Source organism: Diaphorina citri, unplaced genomic scaffold, assembly GCF_000475195.1.
Source record: "Diaphorina citri unplaced genomic scaffold, Diaci psyllid genome assembly version 1.1 scaffold4, whole genome shotgun sequence".
NCBI classification, from domain to species: domain Eukaryota; kingdom Metazoa; phylum Arthropoda; class Insecta; order Hemiptera; family Psyllidae; genus Diaphorina; species Diaphorina citri.
This window is the reverse complement of record NW_007377443.1, coordinates 45,984-64,377: the sequence shown is the minus strand read 5'-3', so window position 1 is coordinate 64,377 and position 18,394 is coordinate 45,984. Positions and strand designations below refer to the sequence as shown.

The following is an 18,394-nucleotide window of genomic DNA, read 5'->3' as shown; positions in this document are numbered from 1 at the left end:
AGAAGTTATGTTTAAAATTCTAATTCGACACAGTCGCAACATCATGCACTAGGGGAGTGCTTCTCAAAGTTATTGCAACAGTGGCACACTTTTCTAGACTACAATCTTTCGATGGCGCCCCTCTCCCCTACCCCTACGTCCCCTATCACATGAAATACATGAATGTTGTTTGTCTACCATTCACGCTCAGACTATCAATCAGAACTTGTGTGTAGAGAAAAGCTGTAGACCGTCTGACGTCTCAGAGAACCAGGGCTTAAGATTTTCCTGGCATAACGGCTTACCCAAAACGAGGACCATAGACCAGTGACCCTAGCCGAGACCCCGGATCATCGACCCCCTCCGTGACCAGTGACCCTTGCACCAGTGTGTCCACTACTGTCCACAATGGAGACAGTATCACATGGGTTTAACTATTCACATGCTTACTTGGTAACGATTCACGAATAAAAGGGAAATTTGTTGACACAGGGGAGTATCGAACCCTCAACTTCTCAACCGTAAATCGAACAGTTCTAGAAGTAGCACCATTCGATTCGGCGTGAAAAATCACATAGATTAATATTCACATCCAAATGACACCAAATGTTTTCGATGTCTCTTACCGTTTACGAAATAAGGGTTAAGCAACAATGACTTTGGTTAATATCTGGATGGGTGACTATTCGATTTTAACCAAATTGTCCCGTTGTAGACCCGCATTTATTGAAAAAAAAAAAAAAAAAAAAAATCTAGCGGCACACCTAAAGCGGCCTCGAGGCACACAGTTTGAGAAGCACTGGTAGAACCTCTGAAACAGTACTGGTAGAGCGCTCTGTTGGAAATGATTGGAACTGGGTGCGATTTTGTTTATTGTTTACATTTTTCCTCCAAGGAAGGTTTGATAAAAAGTTCAAAGCTTTGAGTTTTCCGAGGAAAAGATAATCGATCGATGCGTTTTGAGCTTTTGAGTCCATTTTCTGCCATTCTTCCGCTTGTGTTTTCATCTTGTCATTAGTGAAATTCATGATGGTGTTTCTATTTTACTAGACCGGTCAGGAGTTTTGTGTTTATTGTTTTTAATCAGATAAAAGTAAAACCTAATCAAACACAAATTCAACAGTTTTCCTCAAGTGTTACTCGGTACAATATGAGTGTATTTCAGACAGGACCGGATGTGCTTAACATTGATGGAAGTGTTCTGGAGGGTGGAGGCCAAATCCTTCGTATGGCCATGGTATTTAGTGGTCTCTTACATCGACCTATCCATGTATTCAACATCAGAGCTGGTAGAGTAAAGCCAGGCTTGGCTGCTCAACATCTGAATGGTCTTATTGTAGCCAAGGATATCTGCCAAGGTAGATTGGAAAATGCCCACATTGGCTCCACTGAAATCATTTTCTATCCTGGTAATATAACAAGTGGCAACTTTTATGCTGATAGCAAAACTGCAGGTAGTGTGACCCTTATCATGCAAGTTGCATTACCGTTACTCTTGTTCAGTTCTGGACAGTCTCAACTCATTGTCAAGGGTGGTACCAATGCTGACATGGCACCTCCTATTGATTATTACATTCATCTATGGAGACCAGTATTCTGTCATTTCTTCAACTTCAACATTGATATTCATGATGTACGGCGAGGATTCTTCCCCAAGGGTGGCGGTGAAGTGAATGTGGATGTGACGCCTGTCCAGTACATACGTCCCATTGAACTCACCCAACGTGGAGAACTGACAGCTGTTTGGGGACATGCATTTGTAGCAGGAGGTGTTAAAATGAACACAGCACAAACCATGGCAGATACTGCTTACGACTATCTAGTCAAGAGCTACCCTGATTTCAAAACAAAGTTAAAAATCACAACCTATCAGCTGTCAAGTGACAAGGCTATTGGGAATGGAAGTGGTGTTTATATCTTTGCCGCTACATCTACAGGTGCGAGGTACAGTGGTGGATGTAATGGATCTCCAAGAACATCTCCTGGGGAATGTGGCCTTAATGCCGCCAAGGAGCTCTGGTCATCCTTGTGCGAGAATATTTGCTTTGACGAGCATACACAGGATCAACTCATTGTTATGATGGCATTGGCTAAGGGAACTTCACGTGTGAGAGTTGGACAAATCAGTCTTCATACAAGGACAGCTATTCATATTGCTGAACTCATGACAAGTGCTAAGTTCAATATTATTGAGCATGAAGATAAATCTTGCATCATTGAATGCCAAGGCATGGGCTTTGTCAATAAAAATTGGGGCAGGAAAACTTTTCATTAAATAGATGTCTCTTATTTCTTCTTAGGCACATAATTATCATTTTATTTGTTTTGTTTAAGTAATCATAAGAGCTCCTTTTTATTTTCCCATCCTTTCAGTACAGTTGAAACAATTACCTGAGCTAAATGAATAGAAGTCATCTGGTCACATCTTGATATACCTACATGTGGGTACTTGGTAAAATGTATTGCACCCACTGAAATAGTGAGCCTTTAACTGCTGGTGCACACCTTCTTAATGAAATCCCTGAGAAGTGGATTCTGAGTACATGTGGGTACTTGGTAAAATGTATTGCACCCACTGAAATAGTGAGCCTTTAACTGCTGGTGCACACCTTCTTAATGAAATCCCTGATTTGTTTGGATAAGTCCTCTTCTGCTGTTTCCACTGTACTTTTAGCTATATTGTAAATAAATAGTAAATTTATTCCCTATAAAATATTATACTCCTCAAAAAACCCTCTTCTGCTGTTTCCACTGTACTTTTAGCTATATTGTAAATAAATAGTAAATTTATTCCCTATAAAATATTATACTCCTCAAAAAAATATTTTAGATGCCAAATAGGTACCTAGCATGTAAGACAAAATGTTGGATGTGTAGAAGTTGACATCATTGTTCTAGTCTAAGTATTTAATGTTCATTAAATTTTCACTCAAGAAAAGCTAATATGTAAATCTAGTCATTTTGTTGCCTTTATACCCACTGGACTTATAATTTTGATTGGTTGAATTACTAATTGACATTTTTAAATAATAGAATTACTTTGGAATTAATTGGTGGGTAATTGGTACTGTTTATTTTAGTGACAGATAGGCACCTATATTTATTTTTCCAGAAATGCTGGTAGAGAATTAAGAAAATGAAAAGATGATGTGTGAGGTATATAATAGAGATAGGTCATACTTGGATTTTTACTTTCTTTTTATTATTGAATAAACTTATAATAAATATGAAATTATACATGTAAATAGGTATATTTAATGTAGATTAAAATGAGTACTTGGAAAAATCAAGTACCATATTACAGTTGACAGAATGTGTTGGTAAGTTGGTATATCCTTGGAGTGTCTTTAGCTGTCATTTCTTCTCCTTTCTTTAACATTATTAACTTAAATTGTACCTATTTAGTACTAAGCCAAATTTTATGTATTTCTTTCTTTGTGTTTTAAATTTGAGCATTTAAAATAGGTAAATACAGACATGCCCCATTTCTAATCCATTTTCGAAAATTGGAAAACTTTTGTTTTTCTTTACTTTAATCCTTTCACTCTAACATTTCATCAAACCTTCTGATGAGTAAGTTCTACAATGAACTGAACTACAAGTTCACAATGTTAGAGACAAGAATTGATAAGTTGGCAGTGGCCCTTACATTACTAATACATATGATGGGTATTACTAATACATATGATTCAGAAGCCACAACAATGAAAAAAAAAAAGTCCCTTTACCCCAGCAGTCTAAACAAGGTCTCGTATATTTGATGGGTTAAAGAATAATACATACAACTAACAATTCGGTAAAAAGACCTTGCTTAACTAGAAAAAAAAAGGTAAATGTAAATTTATCCCATCAGGATAAAATCCGCCCCGGGCGGGAATCGAACCCGCGGCCTAGCGCTTACAAGGCAGACGCACTGCACTACCAACTAATCAATTTTCTTATTGAGGTAATAATGCACAAATGGAGGAGGTTTACGGAAGTTAAGCTACGTTGTGTGTGGTTGATATTCGGATGGATAACAATCTCGCTTTTCCCGGACTCACTCAGGCTCGGGTGTACTTTTGAACCTTTAGACTTTTTTTTCTGTTTTAACAGAACACTTGAAAGACGCATGATAAAATTTTGATAAAATTCTGCAAATATTTTGAAATAAGCAATCGGGCCTTTAGGGGCCTCGTACCCATGTTTTAGGAGCCATTGCTAAAAAAAAAAAATCGTCACATATCGTCAGACGTTCAGACGAAGACACAAAGAATCGCAGTATAGTTAACACTACACTCTCATTCTCATTCACCATGGCTGTCTCCATTCAATATTCCATGAACACTATTAGTGGAGAACAGAAAATACACCAACTCTCTTTGAGAGCAGAAAGAAATAAAAAACCTTCTAAAAAAAAAAAATGCATGAATTATGCGATCCGAGAGCGAACCTACAAAATCTACGTAGGTCTTGGTATGACACAGGCCAGAGCCATACTCCCATACAAGAAGAGCTGGAAGGAGTGTTGTTAAGAATGCCGCATACACTTATCAAGTGTGGGCGACTGTCAGATCTCACCAGAACAAGTTACAAAACTATACCGGAGGACTTAATGCAAAGCTAAATGAACAAACGAACACCATTGGGCTCAGGCGATAATATTGTTTGAAAAATGTTTGACCGAAAAACATGTTCAAACTTTCAAAGCTAGAAGAAGAAGAAGAAGAAGAAGAAGAAGAAGAAGAAGAAGAAAAACAACAACAACAACAACAACAACAACAACAACAACAACAAGAAGGAAGGAGAAAAAGAAGAAGAAGGAAGGAGGAGAAGAAGAAGAAAATGAATAAGGGTCTGCACATGCAAAATAAAGCATTTGCAGACCCCTGTTTATAGAAAAAATCTTATTTTAAAGTTTAAACCAATACATCACTCTTTTAAGTTTGACACTTTTTAACTTTGGACTCAATGGACACACCCTCTTAATTAATATGATGTGATCTACTTGGGAACTATAAGTCCGAGGTTACATCCGGATAAATCCAATCCACAGTAGCGGCTGCTGGAAACAAAACCTCAAGAATGTGTTTTTCTAATGCCTCGGATAATTTGACAGGTCTATTACCCAGCTTGCCGGTGACAATCTTATAACCCTGCCCCCACACATCCTGATTAACCTCCTCGCATATCTTTACCCAACATTGTCGTTTGCTATTGTTTATTTCATGTTTCAGATTTTTTCTGGCTACCTTGTATGCTTCGGTGAGGCTTTCCAGTGATATTCGGCTTTTTCGCGCTCTTGTCAACTTTCTTCTCGCTTTGATACAGGTTTTTCTCAACTTTTCTATGCTATTATTCCACCAGTACACAGGTCTTCTTTTTCCATTTCCGGCGTAAACTTTCTTAAGTGTTTTATCACATGCTTTTATTATCGCACCAACCAATGAATGCGCTTTTCATAACAATTTTTTATTGTGTGAGAAGTTATTTCATTCAGCGTTGAATAATATAACAAGTTTTTCTTAGAAGTCAACATTGACTTGGGAAAAACACCTTTGTATATCTATTATTATGTTTAATAAATAAATAATTGAATTGAAAGACTTATCTCTTTCATGTTTCGATTTTAACCAAATTGTTACAGTCGCGTCCTTGGACCATACCGGTATATCATACCAAATTTCATCGCTTTACGACTAATCGTTCTTGAGATATTTTGTATACCACCTTTTTCTCACGAAACAATTGTTAAGTAACAATGACTTTGGTTAATATCTGGATGGGTGACTATCCGATTTTTACTAAATTGTTACAGTCGCGTCCTTGGACCATACCGGTATATCATACCAAATTTCATCGCTTTACGACTAATCGTTCTTGAGATATTTTGTATACCACCTTTTTCTCACGAAACAATTGTTAAGTAACAATGACTTTGGTTAATATCTGGATGGGTGACTATCCAATTTTTACTAAATTGTTACAGTCGCGTCCTTGGACCATACCGGTATATCATACCAAATTTCATCGCTTTACGACTAATCGTTCTTGAGATATTTTGTATACCACCTTTTTCGCACGAAACAATTGTTAAGTAACAATGACTTTGGTTAATATCTGGATGGGTGACTATCCGATTTTAACCAAATTGTTACAGTCGCGTCCTTGGACCATACCGGTATATCATACCAAATTTCATCGCTTTACGACTAACCGTTCTTGAGATATTTTGTATACCACCTTTTCCCATTTAAACCTGTAGTACACACATACGTACATCCGTACATACGTACATCCGTACATACATACGTACAGACCATGGGCTAAAAACCACTTTTTTGGAATCAGGGGGTCCCAAAACGGATATTTCCACCCATTTCCTGATTTTGAAAATTTGGACCGATTGCAATACTTTCTCATTACCTTGTATAGGTTCCCTATACGTAAGGGTAATAGAAAGTAAAAACTTCGGGGATTATAGGATACTCCAAATATCTAGTTTTAGGTTTAAGCTGTATCCACTCATATAGTAGACGATCGAATGTCGATCGACGAGGTGAATCTATGTTGTCGAGGCAGTGTACGGTTTCAGTCGACATCTATTAAATAGATTTTAAATTTTAATATCGATGGAATCGATCAACGGTGCAGACTATGTGTGGACATAGCACATAGCTTGAAAACCGGGATATGAAAATCCCTCGAAGGAGTTTGATACTGTAGGTACCTCTAAACCTCTATCTTCTGAGGTTGTGGTTTTAGGCATATTAAGACGGCATTCAGAATTCACGTTAATACGATATTCCGATTTATTAAGCCCCCACCCCAGATATTTAGTCATTGAATTTGACACATTTTAAGGCTTCGCTGAGTCTTAAATTGAAGATCGTTTTTCTTTGTGGTATTTAGCAGCAGCCGAATTGGATTCAAGTAGGTAATTCCTACCTGTCATCATATCCACGTGATTTGTGGTCACAATATCGGGTTTCACGAAGTTCTTTAAGGGAGGGTGGTAGGTAATTAAGTTGTCTAATATGGTATCTAGTGATTAGCCCTTTAACATTAACCACACATCTGGGCTGCGTTACTGTAAGGAACTTTACAACTTTGCACTTCGATTTCCTCTAATTGGATTAAATTGTGGTTTATGTGATGGATCTATGCTTCTATGAAGGGTAGATCTAGATAGATGGATAATTGGATATACCTACCTATATCCCCTGGGCACCTATACCTATATCCCCTAAGGTTGCTAATTCGACTTTGAATGTAGGTATTTCAACGGGATATAGGGGCGAGTACGAGACAATTTCCAAGATAATGAGGAGGTACTAAGTACTATTCTTAAGAGAAACTCGTTAATAAGGTACCTACACTCCTACAGGTACTTATTTGTCGAATTGTCGATGTTTTGCTAGAGCTACTTTTTATTTGATATTTTTTGATAAATACCTACAAATTTATTTCTGTCTTTATTTTTGACATGTTATAAATTGGAATTGGACAAACAGGATATTGACAATGAATAAATTGTTAAGAACTTAAGAAGATAAGAAGTCTATTAAAAGACCCTCAAAAAATCAATTGAGTAGCTTGATGAGTAAATAACTCATAAGCCTCGTGAGGACCGAGCGAAGGGGAACAGATAAAGTTCTATTTACAGCTACAAGAAGAAGCACCTATACCTATATCCCCTAAGGTTGCTAATTCGACTTTGAATGTAGGTATTTCAACGGGATATAGGGGCGAGTACGAGACAATTTCTAAGATAATGAGGTACTATTCTTAAGAGAAACTCGTTAATAAGGTACCTACACTTATTTATCGATGTTTTGCTAGAGCTACTTTCCATTTGAAGTATTTGACATTGACAATGACATTAATAATAAAATTGGTAAGAAGTCTATTAAAAGACCCTCAAAAAATCAATTGAGTAGCTTGATGAGTAAATAACTCATAAGCCTCGTGAGGACCGAGTGAAGTCGAAAAGGTAAAACTCTATTTACAGCTACAAGAAGAAAACAGTGAGAAGTTATGTTTAAAATTCTAATTCGACACAGTCGCAACATCATGCACTAGGGGAGTGCTTCTCAAAGTTATTGCAACAGTGGCACACTTTTCTAGACTACAATCTTTCGATGGCGCCCCTCTCCCCTATCCCTACGTCCCCTATCACATGAAATACATCAAATACATGAATGTTGTACCTATGTCTACCATTCACGCTCAGACTATCAATCAGAACTTGTGTGGAGAGAAAAGCTTTAGACCGTCTGACGTCTCAGAGAACCAGGGCTTAAGATTTTCCTGGCATAACGGCTTATCCAAAACCAGGACCATAGACCAGTGACCCTAGCCGAGACCCCAGATCATCGACCCCTCCGTGACCAGTGACCCTTGCACCAGTGTGTCCACAATGGAGACAGGGGCTAAAGATAAAAAAAATGTCATCGCCTAGTTCCTCAACTATTCAAAAATACAACATTTAAAAAAAGAGAGAGAAAATTTTAAATACATACACGCGTGTGAATAAAAACCAAGCCAATATAAAATGTGAAGAGGAAACAGATACTTCCCAGGCGTTAGCAACGTTAAATGCATCTTGGCAAGTTCAACATTCTCCCTCATCTAAATCATAATTGCACTATAAACAAATAGGTAATAAGTAAACATAAAATATTAGGAGCTTCCTTTAACATTAAAAAAGTATGTGACATAATTATAATTAACTCGTGGGTTTCGAACATACAGCAATAAAAGGGTCATGTTCACTGAATATCTGCTTTAAAATCTGTCTACCCAATTTTTTTTTTTGTCCTACGAAAAAAGTAGTACCTACCTGCATCGTTAAATTTATTATGACTTTCTATTGACACATGTTGGGGGAAAAATTACCAAAAATTCCATAGTTATGTATTTATGCAAACAAACTACATATTATGGTGTTGGTATTTAATTAGAGATTATCAAGTTATATTCTTGTACTATCTTTGAAAATTATTTTTTAAAAAAAAAAGTATCGACAGATATAGCTCCTTTTCCTCCATGCTGAGATGTTTGGTCGATTGAGGCTGATTTGAACTTGTTGAGAGATTAAACGTTTTTCTTCAAGAAAATGCAATTCTTGTACCTTGCTGCTTCCTTACAGAATGAAATGATTTCTTACTGTCCTGGGGGGGGAGAAGAAAAAGTTGCGATTATTACTGAGCAATTTGCTTTTCAGTAAGAAAAAGATTATTTCATTATTTTTTTCTTTTAAATATAGTTGGTACCGATTTTCACTTGGTATTTAAATGTTTTCCTCGCTGGAAGAACAGGTCACACTCGGTTTCCAAAGTATGATCCATCACCAAGATGACATCAATGTATTATCCCATGACTACTTATGTAAGTAGTGGTTCAGTGACTTATAGAAGACTCGAACTTTATAACAATTAGACAAACTGTTCGAGAGCTATAGTGGAAAGAACAGACAAACTAATGGAAAAATAGTATAGCTAAAAGTTAGATGTTACTTTGTTCAATTTTAGTATTCTCCTGCTTAAGGTAAAAAGTAGAAGATAATTACCAGGTGTTCATGAAGCTTCCTCTTCTAATTTAATCTTGGAGAAATCAAAGTCCTCTCCAGTGCCTCTCTTGAATAAATTGACCACATCCGTGCATACAGTCTCGAAATGAGTGGTGGCATCATACGAGGTGGAAATAAATATCTGGCTTTCTGTTCCCAAGTCCGTGGGTTCGTAATAGTCGGACACAGTGACAAACTTCTTCTTGTAAGATCCCAACAGATCCAGACCAGGCTTGATCTCTAGCTCAGGATTGTCTGTCTCCACAGTGGTAGATACCATTGCTATGAACCAGCCCTTGGCACTCACTTGATGCGTGTAGCTCACCAGAGACACATAGATGTCAGATTTACGATTCACTTGCTTCTGAGGAATGATGATTTGGCAAGACAGGGCATCCTTTGTGTTGGGAATAGGATGATCCATGAGACAGATACATCGGATCACTTGGTTCAATTTCTTCACTCGATCCTGCACATAGGATGGATCACAATATACTTGCTTACAGCGTGCGATCTCAGTACCAGATCGTACTCCCACTACCTTTCCATTCTCAATGACAATCTCATCAACAGGTTTATCCAACATGTAAGTTCCACCATAGATAGCACTCAGACGGGCAAAGCTCTGAGGTAACTCCCCTAGTCCATACATAGGATACAGATAGGGGGACTTGCCATAGCGTGCCAGTGAGTCACTGTACAGCTTGATCCTCCTAATGGTATGTATAGCAAGGTCATTGATATACTCATCATCCCTATACAGCGCCAAGGCATGACCTGTAAAGTCCTTGGTATTGGGATCCAGACCAAACTTATCATACAACTGAGCAGTCGTAGCAGACTGAGGGTTGATATCCTTCCAGGTCTTAGGATCAGCTTCACTAAACTCTTGAATATACACCAAGAAGTTTCGGAATCGTCTCTTCTCAAAGAGTCCCATTAAGTCAGAGGCAAGGGCCTCTTTCTGATCAACAGGGACCTTGGATATCTTTCCACCCTTGAACACGTAGCTGCCTTCAACAGATTTGAACTCAAGGTACCTTGTTACTCCCGTATGAATCAACAGCTTCACCAGGGAACCATTTGCCATGAGAAACTTGGGAATCAAATCCACATTCCAGTCTCTACCACGACCAAACGTTACCTCATCAGGCAGGGTTGAACCAAACTTGGAGAAGAGTTCTTCTAAAGGTGTAATAGAGGCAGATTCTCCTCCATAGTACTTGTTCCTATCAATATGCAGCACCTTCTTGCCAGACACTGATAGCATACCACTGAGGATACATTCCTTGAGTCCAGTACCCAATACAATAGCATCATATTCTTCATCCATGATGTCTCAGATAACTGAAACCAACAGAGAACACATGTGTGCATGAGAGATATGAAACAGGTGTGTGACAGACAAGTATTATTTATTGAGACATGGGATCACAGATGTTGCTTTTTAATTAAAAAGGTGACTTTGTTAGGTGCTGATTTATCAATTACATACCTACTGATTGTTTTTGGCACTTGACTAATTGATTCACAATTAAAGTCCTTGTAAAAAACCCCAAGAGCCATGCCAAGTCTCATGTTAGCACTATGTTTGTCCACTTTTTCAAGTTTTTACACTAATATGCAATATATGGGAATTTTTTTCGCGCGAACTTTCATTCACACTGGAGCTTAGAGAAATTTCGTCCAAATGTGAAATACATGGTTGGAAAGCTCGTTTTCTCGGCTTTCTTAATAATATACTTGATGTTTTTTTTTTTTTTTTTTTTTAGAATTAATTGTATAGTTTTTAGTCTTATCAGAATCTATTGTATAGTTCTCAGTCTTATCATAATCTATTGTATAGTTCTCAGTCTTATCAGAGTCTATTGTATAGGTCTCAGTCTTATCAGAATCTATTGTACAGTTCTCAGTCTTATCAGAATCTATTGTATAGTTCTCAGTCTTATCAGAATCTATTGTATAGTTCTCAGTCTTTTCAGAATCTATTGTATAGTTCTCAGTCTTATCAGAATCTATTGTATAGTTCTCAGTCTTTTCAGAATCTATTGTATAGTTCTCAGTCTTATCAGAATCTGTTGTACCTATAGTTCTCAGTCTTATCAGAATCTGTTGTATAGTTCTCAGTCTTGACAGAATCTATTGTATAGTTCTCAGTCTTATCAGAATCTATTGTAAAATTCTCAGTCTTATCAGAATAGAACTATTACATTTGCGTAAAAAATATGAATAAAAGGTGGATTCCTACAAAGAGTTGTGAACTCCAAAAAAGTAACATTACCAGGTCAAAAATTCAATTTTTATTTGGCGTTCTTGTGAAAAAGTTGAAATAGTTGTGACATCACTAAATAAGAAATGCACAGAAGAGCACTCAATCAGATTGCACTAGTGCTGCCTGCAAGGAAGATTTGCTTGGGACAGTTGATAAGATGTCATTGTATTCAGGAGTGTGTTTACCATGACATCAGTAAATAAGATTTATTAGTATTTTTGAAATCATCTCAAGATCTTGAAGTCAAAGAAAACACAAAAAATCTTCATTTTTTTCTGCTCTCAGATTTTGAAACCCCCACCTAAGTAAGTGCAATTGGTCTATTTATTGTATAGTTCAGTCTTGTCAGTACATGGTTTATTCAAATTAATTTCATCAAAAGGGCAAGGTAAATATCTAAACCCTTGACAGATGGAGTGTGCCTGAAGACATGTGCCTGATGTGTTCCAATCAACTCAACCTCAAATCTATTGTGTAGTTCTCAAGTTGGCAGTGGCCCTTACATTACTAATACATATGATGGGTGTTACTAATACATATGATTCAGAAGCCACAACAATGAGTTGGCAGTGGCCCTTACATTACTAATACATATGATGGGTATTACTAATACATATGATTCAGAAGCCACAACAATGATGTAAATATTAATAGGTGGTAGTAGAGAGTGACAATAAAGTAAAAAACAACAGGTAATGATAGGTAGTAGTAGAGACATTGTGAAAGTAATTGTGATAAGAAAAATAGAGAAGAAGGGTATTTTAACAAGACGTTGGGTACCTTCTATTAGGGGGAAAAAGAGAGACGGTAGACGGAGAGGAAGGTTCCAGTCAACAAATGTTGCACCTTACCAGATCCTACGCTCATACACATCACACACACATACACGCCATTCATAAGCATATCCACATACGCATCTACGCACGTCAACAATGAAAAAAAAAAAAGCTTCTTTCTTGTGTTTAACCTAATCTTATAATACCCAATTCTACACAACCTCCAACCCAGGTTCCCTAGTTCCAAAAGGACTTGACAAACCTACAGCACTAGTGTAAGGGTTTGCTTGCCAATCCCGTGTTACTTCTGCATTTTGAAGGACAGCTCCTATAGGTATCAATTTTCCATTGACATGACTTCTGAACAAGTACAATATAATGGACAACAATACCATTCTGAAAAATGTCCTGGGCAACAAAATACAATTTATTGTCCTCACATTGAGAATAAGTTGGAATAAAATGTTAAACGATCTTGAATTCCTCCTTAGTGAGTTCATCAATCATTTGAATTTACATGAAAAATTCATGCTAGGTTTGATAGGTAGGTTATTCCTAAACTATATAGAAATTACCAACGATTCCTACCAACGAAACTACAAATTCGTCAGGGTGTGACAAAAGACAATGTAGCAATGTTTTTGAAAAAAATCCCATTTTTTCCCACCCTAAAAAATCCCCAGAAAATTTACCTTTTTAAAATTAGGGATGAAAAATACACTTTATATATTACTATTTTTATCGCTTTCCCATCGTCGTGTGTGGTGTGCAGGTGCAAGCAGAATCCTCTGGAATTTTGGATGAATGTGCTGACTTTGGGTTCGCGCCCGGGGGGTGGAATTTTTTTAAGGGGTGTGCAGGTGCAAGCAGAATCCTCTGGAATTTTGGATGAATGTGCTGACTTTGGGTTCGCGCCCGGGGGGTGGAATTTTTTTAAGGGGGTTTTTTTTTCTAAAAAAAAAAAAAAAAAAGAAAGAAAGAAAGAAAAAGAAAAAAGAAAAAAAAAAACAAGATTGTAAATAAATTTAATAATGTTTATTTGTTATGTTCAGATTTTAAAATTTTGATAATACTAATGTAAATACAGGGTGATACAATTTTTGTTTGTGTAAAATTATTGATTTAGATTTTAGATTATGAAGTTTTGTACATTTAAATTGTGATAGTAGATTATATTAGTATGTAAGTTCTTTTGTTGTAATGATGTACAGGGTGGTTAATATTTTGATAGTATAGTATTATGATATAATAAATTTTGTAAAATTGGTAGGCATTTTCTTTTCCCCTAAAAAAAGGGATGTCGTAAAGCTGATAGGCTTACAGCCTAAACCTAAATTATGCCTCGTGAGCTCAGGGCCTATACCCGGTCCAAAGAGGTGCATGTATTTTCATTACTCGTTGGTACGGCTTGAAAACAGAAGCCGGCCATTGCCTTTCCCCATTCCGTTCTGAACCACCCTGCTGTAAATATGTGTTTGTGACTTTCGTGTCTTGTTCTTTTCAATAAATAAATGTTTTACGATTTGATATGAAATTACTATCTTCTCAATCCAACTATAACTAGAATCAATATGGAGACCCACAGGCGAGCGAGTCGTAGATATTCGGGTTTTCGTTCGGAAACTCTCGGCATACGGGTATACCACTATACCCCTCCCCCTCCGATCTTGAATTCCTCCTTAGTGAGTTCATCAATCATTTGAATTTACATGAAAAATTCATGCTAGGTTTGATAGGTAGGTTATTCCTAACTGGTAACTGTAGGTAATTTACTGGAAGTAGGTAACAGGTAATGATTTCTTGTGACCAATCAAAATTATACGCGATTATAGTTGGGTATTGCCTATACCTATCAACCTATCTACCAGCTTATTATCTGGGAATGTCAGCAATCTCCATATTGATAGGGCTTTGTACTTACCTTATGAATAACAAGTAGGAGATGATCTATATGAGCTATAAACCCTTGCTCAAATAATACCTTTTTTTTAACTAGAATATGAGCATTCCACGTACAAGACAGACTCCGTTATAGCAGTCCAATCACTCCAAATTCAGAAACAGAAAGACAGAAACACAGTGTTGTTACGCTCGAAACTTGCAATTGTCGTACCAAACTGTTGAAAATGTCGTATTTTACACAAAATAGTCGTACACTTACATTTTGCATATCTTCATCTTACGACAGGATCTCTCAGTCGTACGTCGTACAATAGGGTGAAAAAGTCGTACAAATACGACTATAATCGTACGCGTAACATCACTGCAGAAACAGCAAAAAGTAGACCGCCTAATCGCCTATAAAAAAATTTGATGACTTTTTTCTTGCTCAAATAATACCTTTTTTTTAACTAGAATATGAGCATTCCACGTACAAGACAGACTCCGTTATAGCAGTCCAATCACTCCAAAATACTCCAAATTCAGAAACAGAAAGACAGAAACAGCAAAAAGTAGACCGCCTAATCGCCTATAAAAAAATTTGATGACTTTTTTTTTTCGATTTCTACTATATGAAAATAGATGGCTGGCTTCACATTACATGGAGAGCTTTCGTGTGAACACAGCCATCACAGAGAGTAACTTTTACAGGGATTTCCAAAATCTTGCTACTCTCTCAAGTTTTATTTTTTTCCAAATACATATTCATATTCTCTGTACCTATTAAAAAAAATAGGTATGAAGGACGAAGGTGCCAAAAATATTTAAATTTAAAGTTAAACATGCTAAAATAATAATAAAAAATACCTAAATAAAAAATAACGATGATATAAAATCATTCAACTTTAGGAACAATTTTTGGGAACCCCTGATTTTTTTTTCTGCTGCACTTTTTTCGGAAGTTGTCCATCAGTTTTTTACCTCCTCGACCGATAATCATTTTTGGCACCAAAATCCAAATTTCAAATTCAAAATTTTTGCGAATCTCCAGTTTTTACGCAGGCAAAAAAAGAAGCGTCATCAAAATTCTACGAATTTTGCCGGATATCCCCAGGGCCTGATTTATCCATAGTGCAATATTGCTACTAAGAACTACATAGGTACCTATGTACAGTGAATTGTCAGTAGGTACTCAGTTTACTCTGTTTCATTTTGTTGAATTTGCCTAGTGGTACCTCTCTTCAGCTCATTCAGCCCACACATTGCATTAGATATAATTTTTAACTGATTGACAAGGACAATTCTGCAATAGTTCTGGTGAGTACCTACCTCAGCCCTGGCCCCCCAGATATTTTACGAGGGGGCTAGGTATTGTACTGTACCTACCTGGGGGGCATTGCTTTAGGTACTTGTGCAGAAGTCACGTCCGTGGAATATTTCTACCAAAGGAACTGGCACAAATGAGCAGTGACCAGTGTTATTATAGAGTTAGGTTAAACGAAAGGAGTTTTCACAATTAGAGCAGTGATTTGGGTTATTATAGGGTTAGGTTGAATACAAAAAGGAGCTTTTCTTCTCCACGGATGTGACTTCTGCATAATTACCCAGCTTTAGGTCATGTCTGGGGACACAGCACAGCTAAGCTTTTGTTATTTAATATTTACTGAAAATACAAGCACCCCTGCTCCCTTGACACTTCCTCTTCACTTCAGTTTGTACCCCCATCCAGTGGATTTTATCCTGATGGGATGATGTTTGGTCTTGGAACGGCAGGCTTTCTCCTATATTGTCTTCCTTCTTTCTTTGATTTTGGGAGGATAAGACCTTAGCAGTTACAGTTCCCTCTGTCAAACTTTTTTTTTTTTTTTTTTTTTTTAAAATTTGTTTTCAGTTCCCTCTGTAAAATTTTTTTTTTTTTTTTTTTTTGTAAAAAAAAGAGAGTTAAGTACCTATTTAAACAGCTCCAAAGCATTTAATAGCTAAACTAGGTATGTATTACAAGTATAGGTATTATTTGTCCATAACTTCATAATAAAATTCCAATATTCCATAGGGCCCTTTTGCCTAGGGTCTACATTTTTAGCCTAATCAGTTTCCAGACAGTCAAGAAGAAAAAGTGTTTTATTCTTGCTTCTATTCCTTTGTATTAAGTACCTTTATTCTATTTCTTTTGTATTGTTCATTATCTTTTCATCCATTTTCATTTGTTTTTTTGAATACTAAACCACCTTCCCTTGTGTGATTTCAGGTAACTTATGTCAAAGTAATCACAACTCTAGAATATTCACTAGTTTTCCAATATTCTGCACTTACAACCAATTTCCACCTCTTCTTCTACTGTCACTCAGCTACAAGCTATTGTCTGTTGGATGGAGATAAAGTGCCCAAGTTGATTGCCTGTTGTGCCTTGGGTATGTCAATTATTATTTCTTACCTATTTAGGAGTGTGGTAATACATATCTTTTTTTCTTCTTAAATTAATTTATTTAATTTACTGACACTTTATTTTTATTGGTTATAATTATAGCCAATAGGTATGTATCTCAGATACTTACATGATTTTTATTAATCTCATTTCTTATCAACTAAACACTGTTATTGGCATATCATAAAATGTGATATAGATTTCTAGTTGGAAGAAGAGAAGAAGAAAACAAAAATAAACAGTTCCTGGCAAACATCCCATGGAACCTTTTGACCTTGATGCAGTTATGCAGTTAGATCATCTATAATCTGCCAACTTTTACTTTAATTCTTTGTTTTTCCCCCATTTAAACCTTTCACCTTTCCGATATCTTATCACTGATAAATAATTAACTAGACATTGAACAAGATCATGTCGGTAGCTGAATGGTAGTACCACACTAGGCTTGCACTTCAGAGTTCTCAGGTTCGATTTCCGGCGACGTCTCTTTTTACTTCCCTTCTTTCCTTATCCTATATCCTATAGGAATCAAACTAATGTATTTCCTCTCTTTCTATCTGTTGTGTTTAACATTTTCGACAAATTTCATTAGAATCGTATGAACCCTACAGTAAAATGGATGAGGGTTCAGAGCACCTTACGATCGAGAAAGACAGATCTCGAAATCGAAGCCAGAGTACAGGATAGGAGAAAGCCAACCGTTCCAAGAACGAACCTTATCTGTTGAGGATAAAGTTCGCCTCGGGAATCGAACTCGCGACTTAGCGTCTTCAGGGCATACGTGCTACGTTTCAAGCTGACTAGGCTGACTTGTTTATCTCAAGGAGCCCATGGTTCATCTAGATATGAGAACAGATCTGAAGAGAAGTGGGGGGGAAGGAGAGCGACGTATTTCTGTGTTAACTATATTTGAACAGGGTCGATTTATGCTTAACGATTCAACAATAAGACAATATTCGGTGACAAGCTTTGTTGCAGTGATGACCCGTATGTTTGACTAGTTAATCATTATGTCTACTCACATCAGTGACGTATGGACCAAGGAATTATCGGTAGGGTGGTGAAGTTATTACGGGTCGATTTATGCTTAACGATTCAACAATAAGACAATATTCGGTGACAAGCTTTGTTGCAGTGATGACCCGTATGTTTGACTAGTTAGGTAATCATTATGTCTACTCACATCAGTGACGTATGGACCAAGGAATTATCGGTAGGGTGGTGAAGTTATTACATAATAGGATTGTGAAGACCTCTAATTTATACTGCTCGCATAGGACTGAAAAGTCCCTTTACTCCAGCAGTAGGCTACTACTATTATTGTGGTCAAATTCTCAAATTATATTGAGGATAAAATTCCATACCTCGGCTGGGATTGAACCCACGCCCTCCTGTTTACCAGGCGAGCGCCTTGACCACTACACCACCGAGGCAATAGGATTGTGAAGACCTCTAGATCGGTATAATCACGGGCTTGTTCGTAGTGAAATCCTAGACTAGAGCGTCAGAGA

The 18,394-nt window shown here is 36.9% G+C and overlaps 2 protein-coding genes across 3 annotated transcripts; one reads left to right on the top strand and one right to left on the bottom strand.

Moving 5' to 3' along the window:
- The first annotated feature begins 889 nt into the window (after positions 1-889).
- LOC103518901 (RNA 3'-terminal phosphate cyclase-like) lies at positions 890-2,507 on the top strand. Its single transcript, XM_008484013.3, has one exon. It carries the CDS (start codon positions 1,130-1,132, stop codon positions 2,252-2,254), a length of 1,125 nt encoding a protein of 374 aa, XP_008482235.1. The 5' UTR covers positions 890-1,129; the 3' UTR covers positions 2,255-2,507.
- Positions 2,508-8,388: 5,881 nt separating this feature from the next.
- On the bottom strand, positions 8,389-14,688 carry LOC103517990 (rab GDP dissociation inhibitor beta). Of its 2 annotated transcripts, none has more exons than XM_008483075.3 (3): positions 14,499-14,688; positions 9,530-10,876; positions 8,389-9,131 (listed from the first exon to the last, which is right to left on the bottom strand). In XM_008483075.3, exon 2 carries the CDS (start codon positions 10,860-10,862, stop codon positions 9,537-9,539), a length of 1,326 nt encoding a protein of 441 aa, XP_008481297.1. In that variant the 5' UTR covers positions 10,863-10,876; positions 14,499-14,688; the 3' UTR covers positions 8,389-9,131; positions 9,530-9,536. The 2 variants fall into 2 exon arrangements, with proteins under 2 accessions (XP_008481297.1, XP_008481429.1); XM_008483207.3 differs by lacking the exon at positions 14,499-14,688 and adding an exon at positions 12,970-13,107.
- Positions 14,689-18,394: the final 3,706 nt, after the last annotated feature.

What these genes read in the sequence shown, in the direction of transcription:
- LOC103518901 (XM_008484013.3), top strand. Translation starts at nt 1,130, where the DNA reads ATGAGTGTATTTCAGACAGGACCGGATGTGCTTAACATTGATGGAAGT.
- LOC103517990 (XM_008483075.3), bottom strand. Translation starts at nt 10,862, where the DNA reads ATGGATGAAGAATATGATGCTATTGTATTGGGTACTGGACTCAAGGAA.